Here is a 23,035-nt window from a genome sequence, read left to right on the forward strand (position 1 = left end):
CCTCTAATCTGACCTTTTCCCTAACATAGGCTGGAGAATTCCACCCGATCGCATCTGCACCCAACTCTGGCATTTCTGACGTCATCTTCTTGAAGTATTTGCTATTCCCACACACTCTGGTAAATCTTTAAGCTGATTCAGCTCTTTGTTTTTTTGCTAGTCTTAGGGAAGAAAACCACATATCAGTGAGTATGAAAGGAATGTCTTTACTTAAACACACGGGGAGCGAGCTGGTGATGTTTCCTCAGGAGAGCACAGCCAAGTGGGTAAGAAGTTAAGTCTCCAACCTTCAGCATGTTAGGATGGGTCGTAGCCACCTTCTTGCTTCCTGGAACAGGAGCTTGGCACATGCGGTGCTGCTTTCCCCTCCCAAATAGCGCTAGCGCAGCGATGGGAGCAGGAACCTTTGCGGTGCTCCAGCTCCTGATGCACAGCTGCCCCAGCTCCTGTGGGTGGTTCATCCTCTTCTACCATGCAGAAGGAAAATACAGCAATTCATAAAAATCCAAACCAGCCACACACAGGCTGGGCGTGCAGGCAGAATGAAAAATGAATTGCCCTGGCAAAAAAAACCTGGAGCAGCAGTTGAATCAACAAAGCTCCAGGGAGCATGGCCAGGAGCGTGTCTGCACGATGTGGCAACCAACCACGTTTCCAGGGAAGTCCAAAGGGCCCACATATGGATCGCCTGAGGTTTGGTGCTGCTATTTAAGGCTACTCATCTGGTCTCATAAGTTCTCCCCATCACTAAAGACAGGGACAGCTGGTTCCTTTTTTTCCTTTCCCTAATTTTCTCCACCCCCGAAGTCTGGAAATCACCCACGTGTATGCAAAGCATCACCGCCTCCGCATTGGGCTCCACTGTCAGCCACAGGACAGGATCCACTGGTCACTTTGGCAAGCGATGTCCAGTGCTGGAAGATGGGAAGCTGCAGCAGTCTGTGTAAGCCCCGTTAGCAATCATCATCTGACTGCCACGGTGGGTGCTCTGCTCCGGGCAGGCCATGACAAGGCAGGAAGGTCCTGGCCCCAAACTGCCACACACCCATTGTGCAACATGGGGGCAGCAGCTAAAGGTGGCAAAATTAACTCTATTAAGCCCTCTTCTTTGATTGCAGGGGCTGGACTTGGTAAGCCAGCGCTTCTAGGGCTGGTTTCTCCTGAATTATTTGTTAAAGAAAGCATATAAGCAGGATTCAAAACAATTGCAAGGAACCCATGCAACCCAGCACCCTGAGACTTGCCAGGGTGTGCTGTTACAGAGGAAGATAAGAGAAACCCTCATCTAAGAGCTGGGGTTCACAAACAAACACCCCTCCTGAGCCCTGTTATGCAGGGATTTGGGGTTGAAGCAAGAAGGTTTATGTCCTCTCTAAAACTATATTTTTTGCTTTGACTTCCTTAGAATTGTGGATCTGCACGATCTTGTCTAAATCCCACCAAGCCACAAGCATCCGCACCAGCGGAAGGGAAAATGGGAGACAGCAACACATGGTGAACAAGAAGCCTCTCTTAGCCAGCTCTGAGAACATGGGGTCAACATTCTTTATGACAAGCAAATATAGGGAAAAGGTGACTTGTCCAGTTTTCTGCATCCTGGCTGGGGCTTCGAATAGCTCAGTTCTCTTTGGTGCGAAGCTGCTGCATTCCCCCAGAGCAGCACAATGTGGACACAGTGTGTTTGGGTGCATCTTGGCGAAGAGAGACCCTGATCCCCAAAACAAGCTCCTCTTTTGGATGATAATTCAAAGCACCCAAAATCACATGCAAGCTGTTTGCAGCCTGCAAAAATAGGGTTTGAGTTGCATTCCGGGGAGGGTGCATGGGGCCAGCAGGTCAAAGGCGGGGATTCTGCCCCGCTACTCTGCTCGTGTGAGATCCCGCCTGCAGCCCTGCATCCAGTGCTGGAGTCCAGAGCACAGGGAAGACATGGGCCTTTTGGAGTGGGTCCAGAGGAGGCCACAGACGTGATCCAAGGGCTGGAACACCTCTGCAATGGAAGAAAGACTGAGAGATTTGGGGTTGTTCAGCCTGGAGAAGAGAAGGCTCTGGGGACACCTTATCATAGAATCAGAGAGTCACAGAGTTTTTGAGGTTGGAAGGGACCTCTGGAGATCATCCAGTCCGATCCCCTGCTAAAGCAGGTTCACCCAGAGCAGGTTGCGCAGGAATGTGTCCTGGGGGTTTGAATATCTCCAGAGGAGACTGCACCACCTCCCTGGGCAGCCTGTTCTAGTGCCCCAGCACCCTCACAGGAAAGAAGTTTGTCCTCATGATAAGGTGGGATTTCCCGTGCTCCAGTTTGTACCCATTGCCCCTTGTCCTGTCACTGGGCACTGCTGTGAAGGGCCTGGCCACATCCTCTCGACACCTGCCCTGTAGACATTGGTAAGAATTGGTAAGATCTCCTCTCAGTCTTCTCCAGGCTAAACAGACCCAAGTCTCTCAGCCTTGTCTCATAAGAGACACTCCCATCCCCTCCTCATCTTCATGGCCTTGCCATGCTTAAAGGGGGGCGCTAAGAAAAATGGAGGCAAACCTTTTAGCAGGACCTGTTGTGACAGGACAAGGGATAGTGATTTTAAACTAAAAGAGAGGAGATCCAGACTGGATATGAGGAAGAAATCTTTTATGCTGAGGGCGGTGAGGCACTGGCCCAGGTTGCCCACGGAGCTGGTGGAGGCTCACCCCGGAAACATTCACGGTCAGGCTGAACGGGGCTCTGAGCCACCTCATCTGGTTGAAGATGTCCCTGCTCATTGCAGGAGGGGTGGACTGGATGGGCTTTTGTGGGTTGCCCCTGTCTGGATGCCAGGTGCCCACCAAGCCGCTCTCCCACTCCCTCTCCTCAGCTAGAAGGGGGAGAGAAAAGACAGCACAAAGCTCGTGGGTTGAGATAAGGACAGTGAAATCATTTGGCAATTACCATCAAGGGCAAAAAAGACTTAGGTTGGGGAAATTATTTTAATTTATGACAAATCTAATCAGAGTAGGGTAATGGGAAATAAAACCAAATTTTCAAACACCTCCCCCCAACCTTCCCTGCTTCCCAGCTTCAATTTCTTCACTCCAATTTCTTCACATCCTCCTCCCAAGCAGTGCAGGGAACAGAGATTGTGGTCAGTTCATCACACATTGTCTGTGCCGATCCTTTCCCCTCAGGGAGAGGATTCCTCACACTCTTCCCCTGCTCCAGCATGGGGTTCCTCCCATGGGAGACATCCTCCACGAACTTCTCCGATATGATTCCATCCTACGGGCTACAGCTCTTCATGAACTGCTCCAGTGTGGGTCCCCCACAGGGTCACAAGTCCTACCAGCAAACCTGCTCCAGTGTGGGCTCCTCTACACACGTGTCCACAGGTCCTGCCAGGCACCTACTCTAGCACTGGTTTCCCACAGGGTCACAACCTCCTTCGCGTTGTTGTCCTCCACTTACTCCGGCATGGGGCCTTCTATGGGTTGCAGGTGGATATCTGCTCCACCATTGACCTCCATGGGCTGCAGGTGGATGGCCTGCCTCGACGTGGTCTTCTCCACTGGCTGCAGGGGAGTCTCCGCTCCAGCACTTGGAGTGCCACCGCCCTCTCCTTCACCGACCCCAGTGCCTGCAGAATATGTCTCTCTCACATATTCTCACTCCTCTCTCCTGGCTGCTCCCCATAGCAGTTTTTTACCCCTTCTTCCCTACATTATCCCAGAGGCACAACAACCATTGCTGATGGGCTTGGCCTTGGCCAGCGGCGGATTCATTTTAGAACCAGCTGGTGTTGGTTCCATTGAACACGGAGAAGTCTTCTAACAGCTTCTCACAGAAGCCACCCCTGTGGCCTTGTGGCTACCAAAATGTTGCCATGCAAACCCAATACACCTTTAAACTCCAACCATTCTGTGATTCCATGGGTGGGGAATTAAAGTGTGCAGGATACGTTTGAGGGTGCCAAGCCTGCTTGGGTTGTATCAGATGACCGTATAGGGTAGGGAGAGCCCAGCCTGGTACAACCTAGTATTGACTGCCTACAATCTCCTGGGCAAACACAACCACACCTGGGCTTTGCCTTGAAAAGAACTGAGTGATTCACTCCAAGGTGAAAAACGCTAAAGACAGGGAGTAACAAGGACTGCAGGGCAGCAGGGTGCATCTGAAACAAACCACAGAGCGCGGCTTGGCAGGTATCGGTCACCTCAGAACCGTAGAATCATTTAGGTTGTAAAAGAACTTTAAGATCATCGAGTCCAACTATAAACCTACTACTGCCAACTCCACCGCTAAACTGTGTCCCTAAGCGCTGCATCTACACATCTTTCAAACACTTCCAGGGATGGTGACTCCACCCCTTTCCAGGACACCCTGTTCCAATGTTTGACAACAGTTTAGGTGAAGAATTTTTTCCTAATATCCAGTCTAAACCTCCCTTGACACAACTCAAGGCTGTTTCCTCTCATCCTGTCACTTGTTACTCGGGAGAAGAAACCAACACCCACCTCAGTACCACCACCTTTTAGAGAGTTGTAGAGGGTGATATGCTCTTCCCTGAACCTCTGCTTCTCCAGACAGAATAGCCTAAGTTCTCCCATCAAATCACAGAGCCAGAGATCAAAAAGTGCTCACTGTGCAGCATCCACCAAGCTTGGTGTGTAAACAAGCTCTCAGCACTCACCCAGGAAGGTGGTTATCCCTCATGGAGTTTCTCTTTACGTTTCTCCTGTCTATCCTGGGACACTGGAAGCTGCTCTAAGTTTCCCCAAAACCTTCTCTTCTCCAGGGAGAAACTTCCAGGGGTGAGAAGCTGGTCAGGGGACCTCAGTTTTCCCGTCATCTCGCTCAGGGGTGTGGATGGGGTACAATCAGCAACTCCTGACACCCTGAGTCACAACTTGTGCTCATTTTCCACCCCTCGAAGACATCTCCCCCTGTAAGACCCGTAATACCACTTTGTCACCTCCTCCTTGCCATAAACTGGGAGGTGATTTCTCCCCTTCTACTCCACTTTCTTGAGACCCCATCTGCAGTGCTGCCTTTAGCTCTGGGGCTTCGCAGCATGAGACAGACATGAACCTGCTCGAGCAGGTCCAGAGAGGGGACAAAGAGAAAATCAAACAGGAACCAGTTGGGGTGGAGGCAGGAGAGGGGAAACGAGCGCTCGGTGCTCCCCGTTAACCCGGGGCAGGGGTCAGCCCGGGCCGCGCACGCCTCTCCCAGGACCTTCCCAAGCTCAATTCCAGCACCCAGAGGCCCCTCCTGAAGGGCCGTGTGGGTGCAAATGGCTCTTTCCTGGAGCCCAAAGGCTCCGGTGCTGGTTTGCTGCCCGGCGGTCGCTCGCGGCCGCGCTGCGCTCGGGCTGCCGACCCCGGGACAACCCCCGCCCCGCACCGCGGCTCTGCCCGCGGGAGCCCAGCGGCGGCGCCCCCAGCAACAGCGCTTCCGCTTTTCTTCCCGTTTCCCCCAGTTTGGCTTCCACTGAGGTCAGCTCGGTGGTAGCACAGAAACAGCTCTCAGGACTCGGAAATTCCTTATTCTCCCCCGGAGCGCGGCGGCCCCAGCGCACAGCGCCCCTCCGCGCTGCGTCCCGCGGCCCCGCCGAGCGCAGCCGCCGCCGGAGGTCACCGCGGCCAAAGCAGAGCCGCCCCCGCCGGGGCTCCCCTGTCCCAGCCCGGGGCGGTGCGTCCCTCCCCGCGGGGATGCCGGGTTAGCGCCGGGACGCCGATCCCTCCTCCCGCCGGACCCCGACAGTGCCGCGGGGCCGCCCCGGGCGGGGCGCGCAGGCGCGGGGGCGGCGGGAGGTGGGGGGGGAGGAGGAGGAGGAGAAGAAGGCAGGAGGAGCAAGAGAAGGAGGAGAAGAGAGGAGGAGGAAGAGAAGGAGGAGAAGGGAGAAGGAGGAGGCAGCGAGGCTATCGCGGTGGTGAGTGCGGGACTACCGAGGGGCCCTGCAAGGGTTTTTGTGTCCCCCCGGGTGGGATCGGGCGGTGCCGCGTGGGTGCGGCAGCTCCGCATTCCCGGCTGGGTGCTCCAGCAGTATCCTTCCCAGGGCAGCAGCATCCTTCCCGAGGCAGGAGCATCCTTCCCGGGGCATCAGCATCCTTCCCGAGGCAGGAGCATCCTTCCCGGGGCATCAGCATCCTTCCCGAGGCAGGAGCATCCTTCGTGGGGGAGCAGCATCCTTCCCGAGGCAGGAGCATCCTTCCCGGGGCATCAGCATCCTTCCCGAGGCAGGAGCATCCTTCCCGGGGCATCAGCATCCTTCCCGAGGCAGGAGCATCCTTCGTGGGGGAGCAGCATCCTTCCCGGGGCAGCAGCATCCTTCCCGAGGCAGGAGCATCCTTCCCGGGGCATCAGCATCCTTCCCGGGGCAGCAGCATCCTTCCCGAGGCAGGAGCATCCTTCGTGGGGGAGCAGCATCCTTCCCGAGGCAGGAGCATCCTTCCCGGGGCATCAGCATCCTTCCCGAGGCAGGAGCATCCTTCCCGGGGGAGCAGCATCCTTCCCGAGGCAGGAGCATCCTTCCCGGGGGAGCAGCATCCTTCCCGGGGCAGGAGCATCCTTCCCAGGGCTCTGTCGCACCGTCACTGGTGAAACACGGGGGGACCTCGGGGGATGCGCGATCTGCCCCCTCTCCCCCAGCACAACTGGGGTCCCTGGAGCCGGGGTCGGTCCTGTTCCCGGAGGGTGCCAGGGGAAGAGAGTGGGGATGAATTCATCAGTTCACTTTTCCATAAATTCCACCCCAAATCCCTTGTGACCCATATCCCAAGGGCTTCGTGCAGGAGAGAGGTGGGCATTGGGCTTCCTCTGTGTTTGGTGTTAATAGCTGTGGGTGGATTTTCCTTGGAGTGACTTGGGTGGGTACGGCAGCGGTGCATCCCCACCGCAGCAGGAGCATCTTTACTGCGGGGTGGGGACACAGGAACTGGTAAAACACGCGTGGACCTCGAGGGACAGGGGGTGCATGATCTCCCCCTCTTCCCAAGCACAGCCGAGGTCCATCGAGCCAGGGTCGATCCCTGTGCCGGGTTGGGGCCAGGGGAACAGCGTGGGAATAAACTCACTCTCCATAAAATTCACCCCGAAACCCCCATGACTCTGTATTTCAAGGGCTTCATGGGGGAAAGACGGGGGCACTGAGCATCCTCCGTGTTTGTTTTTAGTAGCTGTGGGTGGATTTCCTTGGAGTGACTTGGGTGGGTGCGGCATCTCTGTGTCCCCACTGCAGCAGGAGCATCATTCCCTGCGGGGCTGGGACTTGAGGACCCCCCAGCGCCTGCAGCTGCTTTCTCTGCATCTCTAAAAGACCTGTGGACATGGGGGGCAGGGGGATAAATAATCTGCCCCCGCTCCCTGAGCACAGCGGGGCCTTTGGAGCTGGAGTCGGTCCTGTTCCTGGCAGGCACCAGGGGAAGAGCGTGGGGGGGGGGAGAGAGCGTGAGGGGGGGGAAAGAGCGGAGGGATAAATTCACTTCTCCATAAATTCACCCTCAAGCCCCTGTGACCCGTATCTCAAGGTCTTTGTGCAGGAGAGAGGTGGGCATTGGGTTTCCTCCGTGTTTGTTTTTAATAGCTGTGGGTGGATTTTCCTTGGAATGACTTTGACCCCTGGCCATTCCGGAGGCCGCGGTGAGGAGAGGCGTAGCTGGTGAAGAACCAGCTACGGCTGTTTGCTTTGGAGTTGCTACCTGCCTGTTCCACTTGACGCACCCCACTTCGTGTCTCAGAAGGGTCAGAGGAGGGTTGTTCCCTGCTTACCTTCTCTGGTACACTTTGGGAATTGCAATTCTTGATCCAGTTTCCCACATGGATTTTTCCTGAAAACACCATGAGCATCCTACTTTTTTGAAGTAAAAAAAATCACAGACTGCTTTGACCACTCTGGTTTTCATCAATAAATATGTATATATATATATATATATAAAAGTTTGGGCGAACATTAAACAGTCAAAGGGCTGTGTCACACCTACTCCTACATCCTGGGTGTGAGCAAAGCCGGGTGCGGAGCCTCCCGGTAGCTGTGCCAGGGAGGGAAGAGCTGCAGATTCCCTGGCTGTGGGGACGCAGCACCGTCCCACGCCTGGTGCTTGTTTGGTAGCTCCAGCTGCTCATCCAGGCCGTTTGGGCTGGAGCACGTGGCTTCCTAGAGTGCAGCGGGATGGAGAGGTCGGCACAAGCCTTGGTGTGCGCTGGCTGTGGGTGAGTGGGGGCATTACCACCACGGCGGTGAGGGTGGGTGTGATGCCGCCCTGGCAGCGGTCCTTGAAAAGCGTGAAAAGGGGATGAAAAGGGTTGAAGCAGGTGTGCGTCGCTCTGGAGGAGTGACACCCGGCGAGACTGGCCAGGTTGTGCTCTGCCAGGGCAGGGAGGGGATGACCAGCGGTGAATTATCCCGGCAGACTGTGCTCCTGGCTTTGTGCTGGGGGGCAGTGGGGCGATCCGTGTTGCAAACAGTTCCTAGAAACCCACGGGCTGCTCGGGCCAAACCACAAGCCGTTACCGGTTTCCTCCCGCTCAGCCGGTAAAGGTGTGGGTGATCAGCCCTGCTCGCTGCAGCATTTTCTGCTTTCAGGGTACCATTGCTGTCATTTCCTTGTGCTGAAGCTGCGGTGGGAGCACATGTGCCATGGGAGGGCTGTGACCCCTCGGCATGTCCGGCAGCTCGGGCAGGGGCTGGGGGCAGGGGAGATGCCATCGCTGGGTCATGTGCGTGTGCTTGCAGTTCCATGCGCGTCGAGTCATGCTCCAGCTTAATTTTTAGCTGCCGGTGTACGTGACAGCCCCAGTCCTGGGCTCAGGCCCATGGCCCTCTCGCTGCAGTGCTCGTTTGTGCTGAAGAAATACCTCCAGAAGGATAAAGTCCCAGGAAGGCTCCTGGAGGCTGCGTGTTTGGCTCACAGCTGTACATATGTGGCCATACCTTATGTCCTCTGTCCTCCAGGCACAGGCAGTAGCGTGTGGAAGCTCACTCCTGGTTTCTTTTTTATTCCCCAGTGGGTCCTTCGGATCAAGTGGGGATGTAAGCAAGTGGTTCAGCACAGCCCGCATCCCTTCCCTGGAGGGAGTCTGCCTCCTGGCCCTTGCTCAGGGCTTCGTAGCCCCCTGGAAGGCGGCATTGCTGCCATGCAAACCTCGAAGCTCACTGGGAGAGGCTGTGGAATTAAATCAGAGGAGGTCCTGGATGGGGACAAAGAATTTTAGCTCAGAGAAGAGGAGAGCTCGCAGCGCCAGGGTCTGGCACGGAGCGGCAGGCTCTCCCGGCAGCCTGCTCTCTGCCCGCAGCACCGGCCGCGCTCTGCATGATTTATATACATTTTTTTCAAATGACCGAAGCTCTAAAATCTGCAAGCTTAAAAAACCCCTGCTTTTGTGCAGCAGGCTTTTGTGTCCGACTGCGAAGCAAAGCAGCCTCAGCCCACTGTCTCTGGGAGGGCAACAGCTGGGATCCCCAAACGGCGTGCGGACAGTTTGGTTTGGTTGCTGCGCCTGCAGGCAGATAATTCCTGGGTTGTCCCACCAGCTGATAAATCTGAGCAGGGAGGGATTTCCTGGCTCATTTCAGTCTCCCTATGCTAGAAGGCATTCCCATTTCCAGCAGATCAGCGCCAGAAGACGTGTCCCATCGGTGGGCGCTGGTCCTGTGGGTTTAGGAGGCGCTCACCTGGCAAACCACGCGGGGTCTGCGCACAGAGGTGCACAGGAAGGTCACTGTAACCCACAGACCTCGCTGTAGGAAGTTTAGGAGGTGAAGTGGGATGCAGCTGCAACAAATCCATGTACTTTTTTTAGTCAGTGGGGGGAAAAAAACTGCCAGGCAGTTCTCTGGTACAGTTGCAGCACTGGCATCTGAAATGGGTCAGGCATACCGCTATCCCGCCCCACCGGTGGTCCCTGCGCAACCGAACGCAGCAGGCAGGGACCGATGTGGGTGCCCAGACCAAAACCGTGCCCGGGAGCGTGTGCTAACGTGTCAGCAACCCAGTAGTCGCAGGTCATTGATCGTGATTGTGCCCCGGTCTTGTTTGATTACTGGGGTACGCAAAGCCTGTAAGCCTGGGTGCTCCACGTGGGGATTTGCACCCACCGAAAGCTGAGCCCAGGGGTGCTGGGAGCTGTGTTAATTGTGTGTGGGAAAAGAATGTGGTGAGCTGATTTAGAAAGCAGAAAAAGCCAAGATTTAGTGAGATCAGGAGGAAAAGTTGCAGAACAGTCTCTCGATCTTGTGCAATTTTTGATAGGGGAGAGATGAATTTGCTAGAGGAGATAATTCTGAGCCAGGGTCTATGGGTAGAAATAATGAATATTAATGTTTTTGCATCTTCCTATGGCTGCGGATGGATTTCTCTTTTCACGTGTTCATAGAATGATAGAATAGTTTGGTTGGAAAAAACTTTTGAGATCATTGAGTCCAACTGTACCTGTCCTCTGCTTAAACAGATCCCTGAGCACCTCATCTACCCAGCTTTTAGACCCCTTCAGCAATGGGGATGCCACTGCTCCCTGGCAGCCTCTGCCAGGTCTTGAGAACCCTTTTGGTGAAGAAATGTTTCCTGATGTCCAGTCTGAACCTGCCCTGGTGGACTTGAGGCCATTTCCTCTCGTCCTATCACCTGTCACTCAGAGAAGAGACCAGCACCCACCTTGCTACAACCTCCTTTCAGGCAGTTGCAGACAGTGATGAGGTCTCCGCTCAGCCTCCTTTTCTCCAGGAAAACAGCCCCGGGTCCCTCAGCTGCTCCTCATAACCCTTCTTCTCCAGCCCCTCAGGACTGGCTGTGCTATTAGTAGCATCACCAAGTTTTAACCGTGGTTGGGCATGAAGAAATGTGTTTATCATAGCAAACCAGAAATGTGCCGTGGTGACACACCATTCCCTCCCCTGGTTTGTGAGCTAGCACAGCCCAGGAGTTGTTCGCAGGGGACAGTTTGCACGAGGCCACCCGTTTCAAGGGCACGGCAGCGCTGGAGCCGCCCAGCCAGCCTGCCTGGTGTCAGAACCAAGGCCTGGGCGCTGTGAAAATCAGATCCCGGTTTGTGATGTCTGGCTGAAGGTTTGGACCCTCGCAGGAGAGCCGGCAGCCTCGTCGAGCCTTTGGTTTCCTGACTCTGAATTCGCGCTGCCCCTCTCTGCTCCCCCAGACCCGGGGCACCCCTCCGGTGTGGGATGCTGCTGGCCCCCTCCGCCTTCCTGCAGGGACACGGTGTTTGCCATCAGCTTTGTTTTGCTCTGCCCCTGCTGCTCTCATCCTTTGGAGCCGTCCCAACACACAGGCAGCGCTGAACTCATGTCAAGAGGCACTTGGTGCTCAGCACGGCTGATCTGGCTGCTGGCCCGCACGTGTTCAGGCCAGGAATGGCAGGGGAGAGGACACTGCCGGCGCTTCCGCAGGGGATCCTGCCATCTCCTGCTGGCTCTCATGGCTCATCTCCCAGCATCACGAGACGTTTGCTTCCTGATTAATCCGTGCTTGGACAGACCCTGCTTCAGCCGAGTGCTCCGTGTGTGCCAGGAAAGGTAGAATTTGAGCCGTTTTGTTTTATTTAAGATTTTCCACAAGGTTGCTCTGACTCTTAGGTTATTTTTGCCCTTACCTGTCAAGGTCTCCCATAAATCACATCACAACACCTTTTACTTTCTAGAGCATCCTCACCTGCACAGGTCCCTGTTGGATGAGTGCTTGTGACACACGAGCGGGGCTGCTGCAGACGTGCGCATGTCGACGGGAACGCGAGGTGCTGTGAAGTGCCTCAGCACTGTCTGGAGCATTACAGCAGAGCATCGAGAGCACAACAGCCAGTTCTTATTAGGGTTTGTATCCCCATTTAATAGACAGGGAGGTGTCAGCCCAGCTTACCGAAGTCCAAACACCTGTGACCTCTCCGGTTGTGGGGATTTCCACTCTTTTGATGCTGGAGTGTGGATCAGTCTTTCACACCCTGCTGCCTGCTCGGGCACAGGGCTCACACCTAGCACGAACCACCAAGCGGAGGGCACCCTCAGCAAGTTTGCAGGTGACACCAAGCTGAGTGGTGCAGTTGTCATACCAGAAGGATAGGGATGTCATCCAGAGGGACCTGGACAGGCTGGAGAAGTGGGGCTGCGTGAACCTCATGAGGTTCAACAAGGTCAAGTCCTGCACTGGGGTCGGAGCAATCCACAGTTTCCGTACAGGATAGGGGATGATGTGACTGGGGTCAGCCGTGTGGAGAAGAACTTGGAGTGCTGGTGAATGAGAAGCTGGACAGGAGCTGGCAACGTGCGCTCACAGTCCAGAAACCACCCGTGTCCTGGGATGTGTCAAAAGCAGCACGGCCAGCAGGGAGGGAGGGGATTCTGCCCCTCTGCTCCACTCTGGGGAGACCTCATGTGGAGTACTGTGTCCGGTTCTGGAATCCTCAACAGAAGAAGGAGATGGAGCTGTAGGAACAGGTCCAGAGGAGGCCACAGAGATGATCAGAGGGCTTGAGCCTCTCTGCTATGAGGACAGGCTGAGAGAGTTGGAGTTGTTCAGCCTGGAGAAGAGAAGGCTGTGGGAACACCATTTAAATCCCAGTGACTCCTTGCAGAGGGAATCTGAGCACAGTGTGCATCTGTCACAGCTGGGAAGGTTGGCACCAAAATGCGTGGCAGGAGAAGGAAGGAGATACCAAGACTATGCAGGAATTGCTGCTTGAGCCAGTCCGTGGTCTCTTGGTTTCTCATCTCTGGTGGAGTCTTTGCAAAACACCAGGCAGAGTGGGAACAGGGAGCTGACACCATCCTCCCAAGCTGATCTTTCAAAGTTTGTTCCAAGCCCTCTGCAAGTGGTTGAGTTCTAGGAGGAGATGGCTGTGCTCAGGAAGGACCAGCCTGCAGGCAGCAGGCTTTGGGGTGAGGCTTATCCACTGCTTCAGAGCTGTTGCAGCCTTGACGGAGCCTCTCTCAGCCCTGGAGAGTCCAGCTGAACTGATCTCTGCCATCCTGGTGCTGTAGGAGCTGCGCACCAAAGTTAACCCCACGTAGGTAGAGGCTTCAAAATGACCTGATGTCCTTCCAGGGACTTGTGCTCAGCTCCCAGAAGGGAGGAATTCAGGAACTGATCACCTGCAGCTTTCAAAGCTGGCCTCTCGCCCGCCGCTGCATGACCACTGCTGTTATTTTCAGGCTATCCACAATCACTTTGTTTTTTTTTTTTGAATGCGAGGAATTTATGAAAGACTTGCCCACAGCTGAGTTCCCCGCTCCTCTCTGCTTTGTTCGCAAGGAATTACTGCCTTTCTGGGAGTCTGTACTCACCTCCGATGCCTGAAGACTGTTCTGCAAGCAAATCTATGGCTTTGGCACAGCCCCAGTCCCAGGCAGTTAGCGCAGAGGCCAGAGCAGTGGGAAAACCAGCCATACTCTATAGGAAATGTTCTCATTCAAACACCTCCAGCAGTCTGTGACCAAAAAGCAAAAGAGCTGGGAAAAACCTCGGGTTTCCAATTACTCTCTTCAAAAGGGAGCAAAAAAATTGGGACGGGATCGTTCTCCTCCTGCACTGTGGTTCTCATTGTGCTGCAATGATACAGCCTGGCTGTCGTCCACTCCCTCCTTCTCGCTTTGCAGCTCCCTCCCTGAACAAACGCCGCTTGGTTGCCGTTAATTTGGAGCAGCCAAAATAACTGAATCCCCCGGAGATGGGGGGTGAGCACAGAATCTCAGCGAGACACCCTGCCGATGAATGTGGCTTTCAGCCGCTCCTGCGCCCTGTGAGGGGAGAAGAATGGGGGCTCTGTGAAAGCGAAACAGCCAGTGCTGACCTCGGCTTTCTGGGTTGGCTGGGTTTTTTCCCTTTCTTTCTCTTTCTCTAATGGTAATTGCTCGTTGCTTTGTCCATCACATGATCTCTGGAAACTGCCAACTTGTTCTCACTCGTTAATGTCACCAGTTTGGGTTAAAATAAGCGTTCTACCCGGTTCCTGATTTAGTGCAGTTTCTCTGAGTATCAGATGTGTTTCCTGTGATTTTGGAGCTTTACACTGGATATTAGGAAAAATCTCTTCACCGAAAGGGTTCTCGGGCACTGGCAGAGGCTGTGCAGGGCCGTGGTGGAGCCCCGTCCCTGGAGGGGTTTAAAGCATGTGTAGATGTGGTGCTTAGGGATGTGGTTTAGTGCTGGAGTTGGCAGTGTTAGGTTTAGAGTTGGACTTCATGATGTCTTTTCCAACCTAAATGATTCTATGATTCTAAAATTCTATGACTGTTATTTTGAAAATCTCTGACCCTCCCTCAGCCCACTGAAAAATGGCATTTTCAAGCCATGAAAGCCTGCCTGAAAGAATTTCTCATTTGCTGCTGTTAGGAAGTTCCAGAGTGTCCAGCCTCTCCCTCGGTCCACTCAGAGGCAGTGCTTTTCATGTACACTGTGCTCTCGGGACGAGGGACCGTGGCAAGATCCTGGCGCCGGCACACACCGTGCAAGCGGGAGCCAGCCTGTGCCTGGTACGCAAGCTGCCTGCCTCTCTCGGGTCCTCGTCAGCATGCAAAGCAGGCAGGACATGGCTGGTGGAAGGAGCGACGTGCTCCTCGCATCAGCTTACATCCTTGTGCCCAGGCTGCTGTCCTCCCATGTGTTTTCTGGTTGCCTTTGCTCTTTACGGGCAGGTTTCAGTGTGCTGCGGTCTCTCTGCAGGTGCTGAGCACTCTGATCTTGCTCCTGTGCTGCTCTCCTGCCCAGTCCATGCTGTATCTGAGCTGTTTTCCAGTTCCCGATGTCCTGGGGTACACGCTAGCATTAGTCTCCCTTAGGAGAGAAAGCCTTTGTGAACGCACATAACATCAAAGGCCCCAGGAAGGAGCTTTCTTTGGTCTTAGGTACCTGTGAGCCTAAAATACCCTTTGCAGGAACGGTCTACCCTTCCGCCCTTGGTGGCTAAGGCAGTTCCATCAAACCTAGCAGCCAGATTCTTCTGAGTCAAACAAGGAAAAAGAACCCCAGCCGTGAGATGTGCTGAGGGAGAAAGCCTGGAAAGTGCAGAGAGAATTGGTCAGAAAATGTAACTCCTAGTCGTGACAGCTGCCATTGAAGAGAACAAGGAAGCAACGTGAAAATATTTTGTCTGTTGTCAGAGGCTTTGGGTTGTGAGAGGAAGTGGGACTTGCAGCCTGGTTCGCAGTCTGCTCCGCCTTTACTCTACCATCTCGCACTGGCACTGTTTGGCCGGACTCATCTCTTCGCTTTCACTCACTGTCAGTGTTTAACACCATCCCGTCCTCTGCGTTGCCATCCCAGCGCAGGTCTCCCATCGTGTGCCGTGCAGACTCTATCTCCCCTCTGGCAGCAGGTGGTATCTGATGGAACAGAAGTACAAGAAGCCAGCTCCTGCACTAATGCAAAATCCTCATTTGCATTTGTGTGGTTTGGGCCCTCTCCATGCCCTGCGGCTCTGGTTGGGTGCACATAAGCCGAGGAGTCAGGCTGCAGTCCCGCAAACGCGTGTGTTGGCTGCCCAGGGTAACCACAGCCCTGCGGTCTGCTGGGCTTCTATCAGCATCAGATTCAGCTCTAGCATGGGCAGCTGAGTGACGAGTTCTCTTTTTTGTGTGGCATAAACACCACCAGGGAAGAGAAATACCAGGGTGGAATGGAAACAGAGGGTACTGGGAGTGAATTCAGTGCTGCGAGGTTGTCTGCACGCATTAGGATCCTGCTGTGCCCTGAATCTGAATCATTCCAGCTAGAGCTTAGCAGCTCTGGAGGTTGCCAAGGAGCAGAGCAGAGCAGGCGGAGGAGTGGCCAGCACTGGGGTTTGGCTGCTCTGAGCATCCAGGCACATCTCTGGCAGCCTCTCAGCATGGCTCTGTAGGTGCTCCCAAGGCTTCGATGCCATAAACAAACCTCTGACAGCTCTGGTGCGGAGGCTTGAGTTTCTCCATTACCTCCCTGCTTCTTACATATTGAGGAGTGAGGGCTGCAGGTTTCGGACAGTGGGGTTCTCCCCTTCTCCCTCTGCCCCGCTCACTGCAGCAGCCCCTGATGTGTGACCCATGTGCAGGCCGTGTGGCACGGCAGCCGAGCTATGCACAGCCTCCACACTTTGGCCAGGACGGTCTTCACTGAGGTGCAGAAAGGCAGCTTACCACTTAGGTGAGTGATTGCACCCTAACCTTGTCCCTGAGCAGCTTTTTCTGGGGAAGGGGGTGATAAATCCCCTCCACAAACCATCAGGTGATTTCTGGACATCTAACTGCTTCTCACGCCCCCTTATTGGCAGCTCTCAGCTACTCTTGAACGAGCTCCAAGCTGAGTGCCCGAAGAAGTGAGGAAGAAGGGCAGACTCGTGACATTGCTGCACCCATCTGACATAGGCTGAACCGCAGGGACAGGGCTGTGCCATCCTTCTCCCTGCTGAATTTAGCTCTGCTGAGTCAAGAAAAGCCCCTTTCCCATAAAATCAGGGCCTGTGTCTCAATAACAATGTGGCTTATCCCACCCAGGAACAGCAGCATGCTCTTCTCCCCAACACATCATCATTAATGTTTCCTCTTTCTCCCCTCCCCACAGGTCACGAAGACGGTGTTCCCCAGAGCCGGGCTCACAGCTGCCGCACGCAGCGAGATGACAGCCATCCTGGAGCGGATCAGCACGCTGTCCCTCAGCGGGCAGCATCTCAGCCGTCTCCCCAGGCTGTTGGAGGATGGCTTCCCCAAGATGCCTTGCACGGTCAAAGAGTGCGAGGTGCCACAACTCTTCCGTGAGCCGTACATCCACGCTGGGTACCGCCCCACCGGCCAGGACTGGCGGTACTACTTCCTTAGCCTCTTCCAGAAGCACAATGAGTTGGTCAACATATGGACTCATCTACTGGCAGCGCTGGTGGTGCTGCTGAGATTCAAAACGTTTGTGGAGGCTGAGCAGTTACCTGTGGATGCATGGTCCTTGCCTTTGCTCATCTTTGTCTTCTCCTCTGTCGCCTACCTGAGCTGTAGCCTCTTGGCCCACCTACTGCAGTCCAAATCAGAGCTGTACCACTACACTTTCTACTTTGTGGACTACGTTGGAGTCAGCATCTACCAGTACGGTAGTGCCCTGGCTCATTTCTACTACAGCTCTGACCAAGCCTGGTACGACAAGTTCTGGCTTTTCTTCCTGCCGGCAGCTGCTTTTTGTGGCTGGCTGTCCTGTGCCGGCTGCTGCTATGCGAAATACCGGTACCGACGGCCTTACCCCATCATGAGGAAGATGTGCCAGGTGATCCCAGCTGGGCTGGCCTTCGTCCTGGATATCAGTCCTGTCGCTCACCGGGTGGTTGTGTGTCACCTGGGGGGCTGTGAGGAAGATGCTGCTTGGTACCACACGTACCAGATACTGTTTTTCCTTATTAGCGCTTATTTCTTCTCCTGCCCTGTCCCCGAGAAGTACTTCCCTGGCTCCTGTGATATCATTGGCCATGCCCACCAGATCTTCCACACCTTCCTGGCCATCTGCACGCTATCACAGCTGGAAGCCATTCTGTTGGATTACAAGACCAGGCAGGAGATTTTCCTGAAGAGACATGGGCCTTTCTCCATTTATCTCTCCTGCATCTCCTTTTTTGGCCTGGTAGCTTGTAGTGCCGTTACAGCTTACATCCTGCGACGCAGGATCAAGGCCAGCCTGGCCAAAAAGGATTCCTGAGAGTCACGAATGTGATGGGTCTGACACTACAAGGCTGATGAGAAATCAAGAAAAGGGGGACATAACATATTAGAGACGTAACTGGCTTATTTGCCTAACACGCTGTGACTAACCCGGACCCTGGACTCAAGTGGAGGGCTGGAGACTTCGTGCTGGATGTGCTTTCACAGCAGGGACTGCCTTTTGCCACCCAGGGGAACATGGGGTGTTGGTTTAAGCCAGAACAAGTCATTTAACTGAGGATGCTGGAATAGGCAGAGGTTTCTTGTTCATTCTGGTAAATCTGTGGGTGATACCTTGCTGAATGTTGGGGAGGGCAGCCTCAAGGCTGCGACACTGTGGAAGGGCGTGCCAGGGCTCTCAGTGCGATGGAGAACGCACAGTGAGGATCCCAGCTGGACGCGATGACCTCTCTGGGTTTTGTCATTGTGAGACCTGTTCCTATCAAAGGCAGTAGCAAGGTTTCAGGAAGAGTCTGCATGCCTAGGGTTCAGCTACGAGGCCATATGTGGCAGTGGCTGGTACAGTCCCTTTTCCTGCTCCAGGTGGGCCAAACCAGGTTCTGTCTATGGTCCTCTTGCCAAGCACCTCAACACCAGGTTGCTGAAGTGGCTTTGGCAAAACGTGTTTGGAGACTTAGGCCAGACTTGGCCTCCTCTAGGAGGAATTGGGTCTGAACCTGAGCCCTGTGTCTGCCAGTGGCCGGCGTGGGTCCAGCACAGGTGGAGATGCTGGGTCACCTCCATCTTCTCTTTCTGCTTTCTGTATGACTGCACCATGCGCGGTCATCAAAACCAAGGAGCCAGGCTGTCCCACGGATTACCAACAGGAGATAGGATCTTCCTTGGCAGTTGGAATTTGACCTAAGATAATGGCAGTGCTATTGGCTGTTTGATAGCTTACAGGACAGGTCTTCAGAGGCTCCTCATTTCCATTTTAAGTGCTTAGTTTCCTTTTAGGAGCTGGACCTGAGTCAAGTTGGAGATAGTTTTGAGTCTTCCTCAGTGGCAGTGGCAGAGGTTCAGCACCTCTGAGGCCATCAGCATTCGGAGTGATGGCTGCAGGATGGGGGATGCTTCTGATGTTGGGTGCATCATTCTGGCTGCTTGTGTGACAGGTTCACACATCCCTGCATAGACTGACTCTGATCTTCTATCTGGGGAGCCTGACTGACATCCAGCGCTGGCCATGAAGGCATCGGGTAACTTGGGTGTGACCTGTCTGATACAGGAAAGGCCTCCAACAGCCTTACTGCAGTCATGGCCAGAAGGGTATGAAAGTGAAGTAATCTTTATTTCTGTTAGTGGTGCTTTTCAGGACACCAGGCAGTCCTTGGTGGGCCTCGTGGAAAAGCTGACCTTGAAGCTGCAGGGTTGCTTTTCTCTGACCAATGGGGTTGTGAATCTGGCATGTTTTTATCAGCGCTCGATGAAGGTAGAACAGCAAAAGGCGGGAGGGTCCTAGGCAACCTTGGGATGGGTTTGTCCTTGAGAATCATAGAACGGTTTGGGGTGGAGACTTGGTGATTTCCTGTGTGGAGTAGCGGGAATAGTGGTCAGGGATGAAAATGTCCATGGGTCACTCCTGCCCAAGGTACGGAAAGGGTTGGTTTGCTGTGTCCCCCACCAGATGAGTCTCTTCTGTGCTTGCTTGGAGGGGATATAAAAAATGGAGCCACATGGCTGAACTGAAGTTGAATGCACTTGCAGAACAGGGTTGGAGGTATGGTCCCCTGCAGCTGAGGCACCTTCTGTTCGACTCCTTGCTTTCCCCAGTAAATCCTGGCACAGCTCCTCCCAGTCGTGCACTGTGCAAGGCCTGAAACCTCAAATGCCTCGACATCTGGCAAATTCCTAGGAGGGATAAATCTTTGCTGAAATCAAGGAAGCAGTGGAATTTGTTCCAGCAATAGGTTTGTCTCACGGAATCCAAGGGCAGACGAATGAGTCGTGGTTGCTGGTTCTGAGCAGGCAGAGGTTAGGGCTGGAGCATGATCTGTTGTGACAAGCACTGATTCGCACTGATTTCTGCACTTGATCTGATTTTTACCTGTTGAGGGGTGTTGTGCTTCTGTATGTGTGTGCGTGATTGGTTACCCAGAAAGGCTTTGCCTTTACTTTTCCATCTGCAGAGCCTCCTCGTCAGGCTGAGGTTAGCCTGAAGGTACCAGTGCTGTGCTGCTGGAGAAGCAGGGTGGGCCAGACGGCAGTGGCTCCCAAGCAGATCTGTTAATGGGTGCTTTGCCGTGTCTTGTGTTTTGTGGGCAAATTTGAAACTCATGGCCCTGTTGACACATTAAATACAAAGTGGGAAAGTAGTAAGTTTTGAGTACAGGAGAAGACATCATGGGAAAGCTTTAAGGAGGCCGTCTAGTCCACCCTTTCTCATCACTTGGCATCCTGATTTTCATCCAGTCCAGCTCAGAAATTGTTTATTTAATTTCCTACAGTGTTTTTTGACCTAACAGCAGATTTGCGTCTGGGAGAGACGAGTGTGGATGGTCCCACCTACTCCTTATTGTTCCCCTTCCCACACACAGAAGCTCACCTGGCCACAGAGTGAGCTGGTGCTAGGAGATGGAGCAGTAGAAAACCAATCCTACTGAACAAATATCAGTAATTTTCTGCTGGGTTTAACTTTCAGCCTCGCTTGGACAACACTGCTGCTTGCAGGGAAGGGCTGGAGCGGGTGCCAGCAGCAGGTCCTGCTTTCCCAGCAGTCGGTTGTTCTGCTCTTCTGGTGCCAAAGGACTGCTTCCATCGTGGTCTCTGGGGCTTTGATTGTGGGTTCCCTCACAGTGTGGGGAAAGACATCCGGTGGGAACAGTGTTTTTCCTCACAGTGTAAGTTGCCTTGGTTTTGTGGTTTGTGAAGCAGAATGCTTTTGCTGAGTGTGGATCTGGCCAGATGGCATCAGCGAGCTCCTGTGCAGGAAGGAGAGTGAACCAAGCTGTTCCTTTCTGGCCTGAAACAGAGAGAGAATGGGCATCGCTGCTAACAGCAAATCCTGCTCTGCTGCTGCCTGGAGTTGCACTGGTACCAAAGGAAGGGGTAACCCACGCATTTCCTTGTCTAAGGGTTTGGAATAGATGATATGTCCTGCCTGTGTCAAAGGAGGATGAGGATGGTAATGCCATCCAGTTCAGGGCAGGGAGAGGAGGTGCCCACATGGCTTTCCCAAGGTATTTCTGGTCATTTGTCATCTCCTCCCTGGCCCAGCAGAAGTGAAACTTCTCCTTCTGGAGAAATTGTGTGATGGTACTGGTGTTTTTCCATATTCTTATGTTACCCCTCAGGTGAAGCCGCTCACGTCCCTGTGTGGCCCCGCACTCAGACCTGGAGCTGACCTCCTAGTCACTATGATGGGCTGATGTAGCAGGGATGCAATAGAGATCACTGCTGCTGTGAGGATGCACCCTTGTGTCACAAGGGGTTCACCAATACTGGATCTTCCTTCTTCACCCTCTCCATCTTCCTCCTCTTCCTCCAAATAGCTTATTTGTTTCCCTTATCTCTGGGGTTCATCCTTGTGCCTTACACACCTGGCTGCCTACCTGGGCAGACGCCACATGCCGTGCACTCTGCTGCCCCTCAGCCAGGCCGGGACCGGAGGGTGGCTGCCGATGCCCTCCTGAAAGCCATGCTCTTGATGTAGGGGGGACCAGGGCTGGGCCCAGAGAGAGTGACCGTGCCACTGTGGTGAATGCTAGGCTTATCTGAGAGCCTCTGAGGGCCTTCTCCTTGGGCTCACTGCTTGGAGCATGCCTTCTCCCACCCCGGTATTCCCCTAGGGGGGCACGGCTGGGAGGAGTGCACCAGGGGCAGGGTCTGGTGAAGAGCTGACCACCAAAGGCTGAGAACATCTGAGATCCTGAAGGGACCAGGGTCCAAATCTTCTCCCTGAAAAATCTTTTGTCCTTGGAGAGTTTTTTTGCAGATCTTGCAATCTGGATCTCCACAGGACACCTCTTGAGACCTCATCCCTATGTGCCTTGTCCTGTTCTGTTTTGGGATTCATCACAAAGGAACCTGAGGCCCACAGGCAGCCTCTGCCAATGGCTGCTTCCCGCTGGGTTTGCTTGGTTTACAGAGCAGAAGAGGAGGATGGAGAGAGGTGCCTTAAACTCATGTTTGTGCCTGGTGACTTGTGTAACACGGCAAGAACGGGTTCCTCACGTGCCTTGCGATTTACATCTTTTACTGACAAGATCATTTGTAAGCGTTGTTTGTTACTAAACAGAAGTACGAAAGAGTTGGTATTTTTTTTTTCCCTGGGAAGCAGGGAAAGGTATGAGTGATCCTTGTTAACCTTTCCCAGTTCCCATCTGCTGACTTTGTATTGTTGCAAACACTGGTAATGTTTTAAGCTCTGTACTGTCTTGATCATTAGTTAAAAAACTTACTGGGAAAAAAAAATCTGTAAAAGCAAAAGTTTTGTGTGGTGTGAAATTCCCAACTGCACAACTACGGGAGGGCAGGAGTCATTGGGAAGAAAAGTGGGTAATAGTTACGGGGTGGATACAGAATCACAGAATCATGGAATGGTTTGGGTTGGAAGGGACCTCAAAGCCCATCCAGTTCCAGCTGCCTGCACGGGCAGGGACACCTCCCACTGGATTAGGGGGCTCCAAGCCCCATCCAACCTGGCCTTGAACACCTCCAGGGATGGGGCAGCCACCACTGCGCTGGGTAACCTGGGCCAGGGCCTCCCCATTCTCATCGTGAAGAATTTCTTCCTAATGTCTAATCTAAATCTTCTCCCTTCCAATTTAAAGCCATTCCCACTTGTCCTATCACTCCATGCCCTTGTTAAAAGTCCCTTCCCAGCTTTCCTGCAGCTTCTTTCCATACTGGAAGCTGCTCTAAATTCTCCCCAGAGACTTCTCCAGGCTGAACAACGCCAACTTTCTCAGCCTGTCCTCACAGCAGAGGTGCTCCAGCACTCAGATCATTTTTGTGGCCTCCTCTGAAACTGGAGGAATATGTTAGAGTTGATAATAATGACAACAATCATGAGCAATAGGGTGTGGTTGGATCTGTGCATCTCAAAGCACTTTTCCAGTTTTCACATTAACGCTGTGATTTTCATTCCGTTTTCACATGAGGTGCAGAGTGGCTGCCCTGACACTGACAAGAGGGATTGAAGTTCATCATCCACAAAAGTACTTGGCTGTCCAACTTTCCTTTTTCTCTATCAGAGCTGAGTATTGAGTGATTTGGTGGCCTGGCACCAAAGCAGTGCAGTTTCAGTGGCCAATCTGTGAATACGAGTGCCGAAGAGACCCAGCTGTTGATGGACAGACGGATATCAATCTGTTAAATGTCAGCCTACTTGGAACAGGCTAGAGCTTCTGCTCTTCTTCTGACAGCTGTGCCGAATCACAGAATGGTTCAGTTTGTCACATTAGAGACCC

At 53.7% G+C, this 23,035-nt stretch overlaps 1 protein-coding gene across 1 annotated transcript; it reads left to right on the forward strand.

Annotated features, from left to right (window-relative positions):
* Positions 1–5,773: 5,773 nt before the first annotated feature.
* On the forward strand, positions 5,774–22,167 carry PAQR8 (progestin and adipoQ receptor family member 8). Its single transcript, XM_054063241.1, has 2 exons — positions 5,774–5,903; positions 16,510–22,167. The coding sequence occupies exon 2, from the start codon at positions 16,564–16,566 to the stop codon at positions 17,620–17,622; it is 1,059 nt and encodes a 352-aa protein (XP_053919216.1). The 5' UTR covers positions 5,774–5,903; positions 16,510–16,563; the 3' UTR covers positions 17,623–22,167.
* The last annotated feature ends 868 nt before the right edge of the window (positions 22,168–23,035 follow it).

This window comes from Cuculus canorus, chromosome 3 (assembly GCF_017976375.1).
Source record: "Cuculus canorus isolate bCucCan1 chromosome 3, bCucCan1.pri, whole genome shotgun sequence".
Taxonomy (NCBI): Eukaryota; Metazoa; Chordata; class Aves; order Cuculiformes; family Cuculidae; genus Cuculus; species Cuculus canorus.

Excerpts from the sequence above, each read along its gene's own strand:
- PAQR8 (XM_054063241.1), top strand. The coding sequence starts at position 16,564 with ATGACAGCCATCCTGGAGCGGATCAGCACGCTGTCCCTCAGCGGGCAG.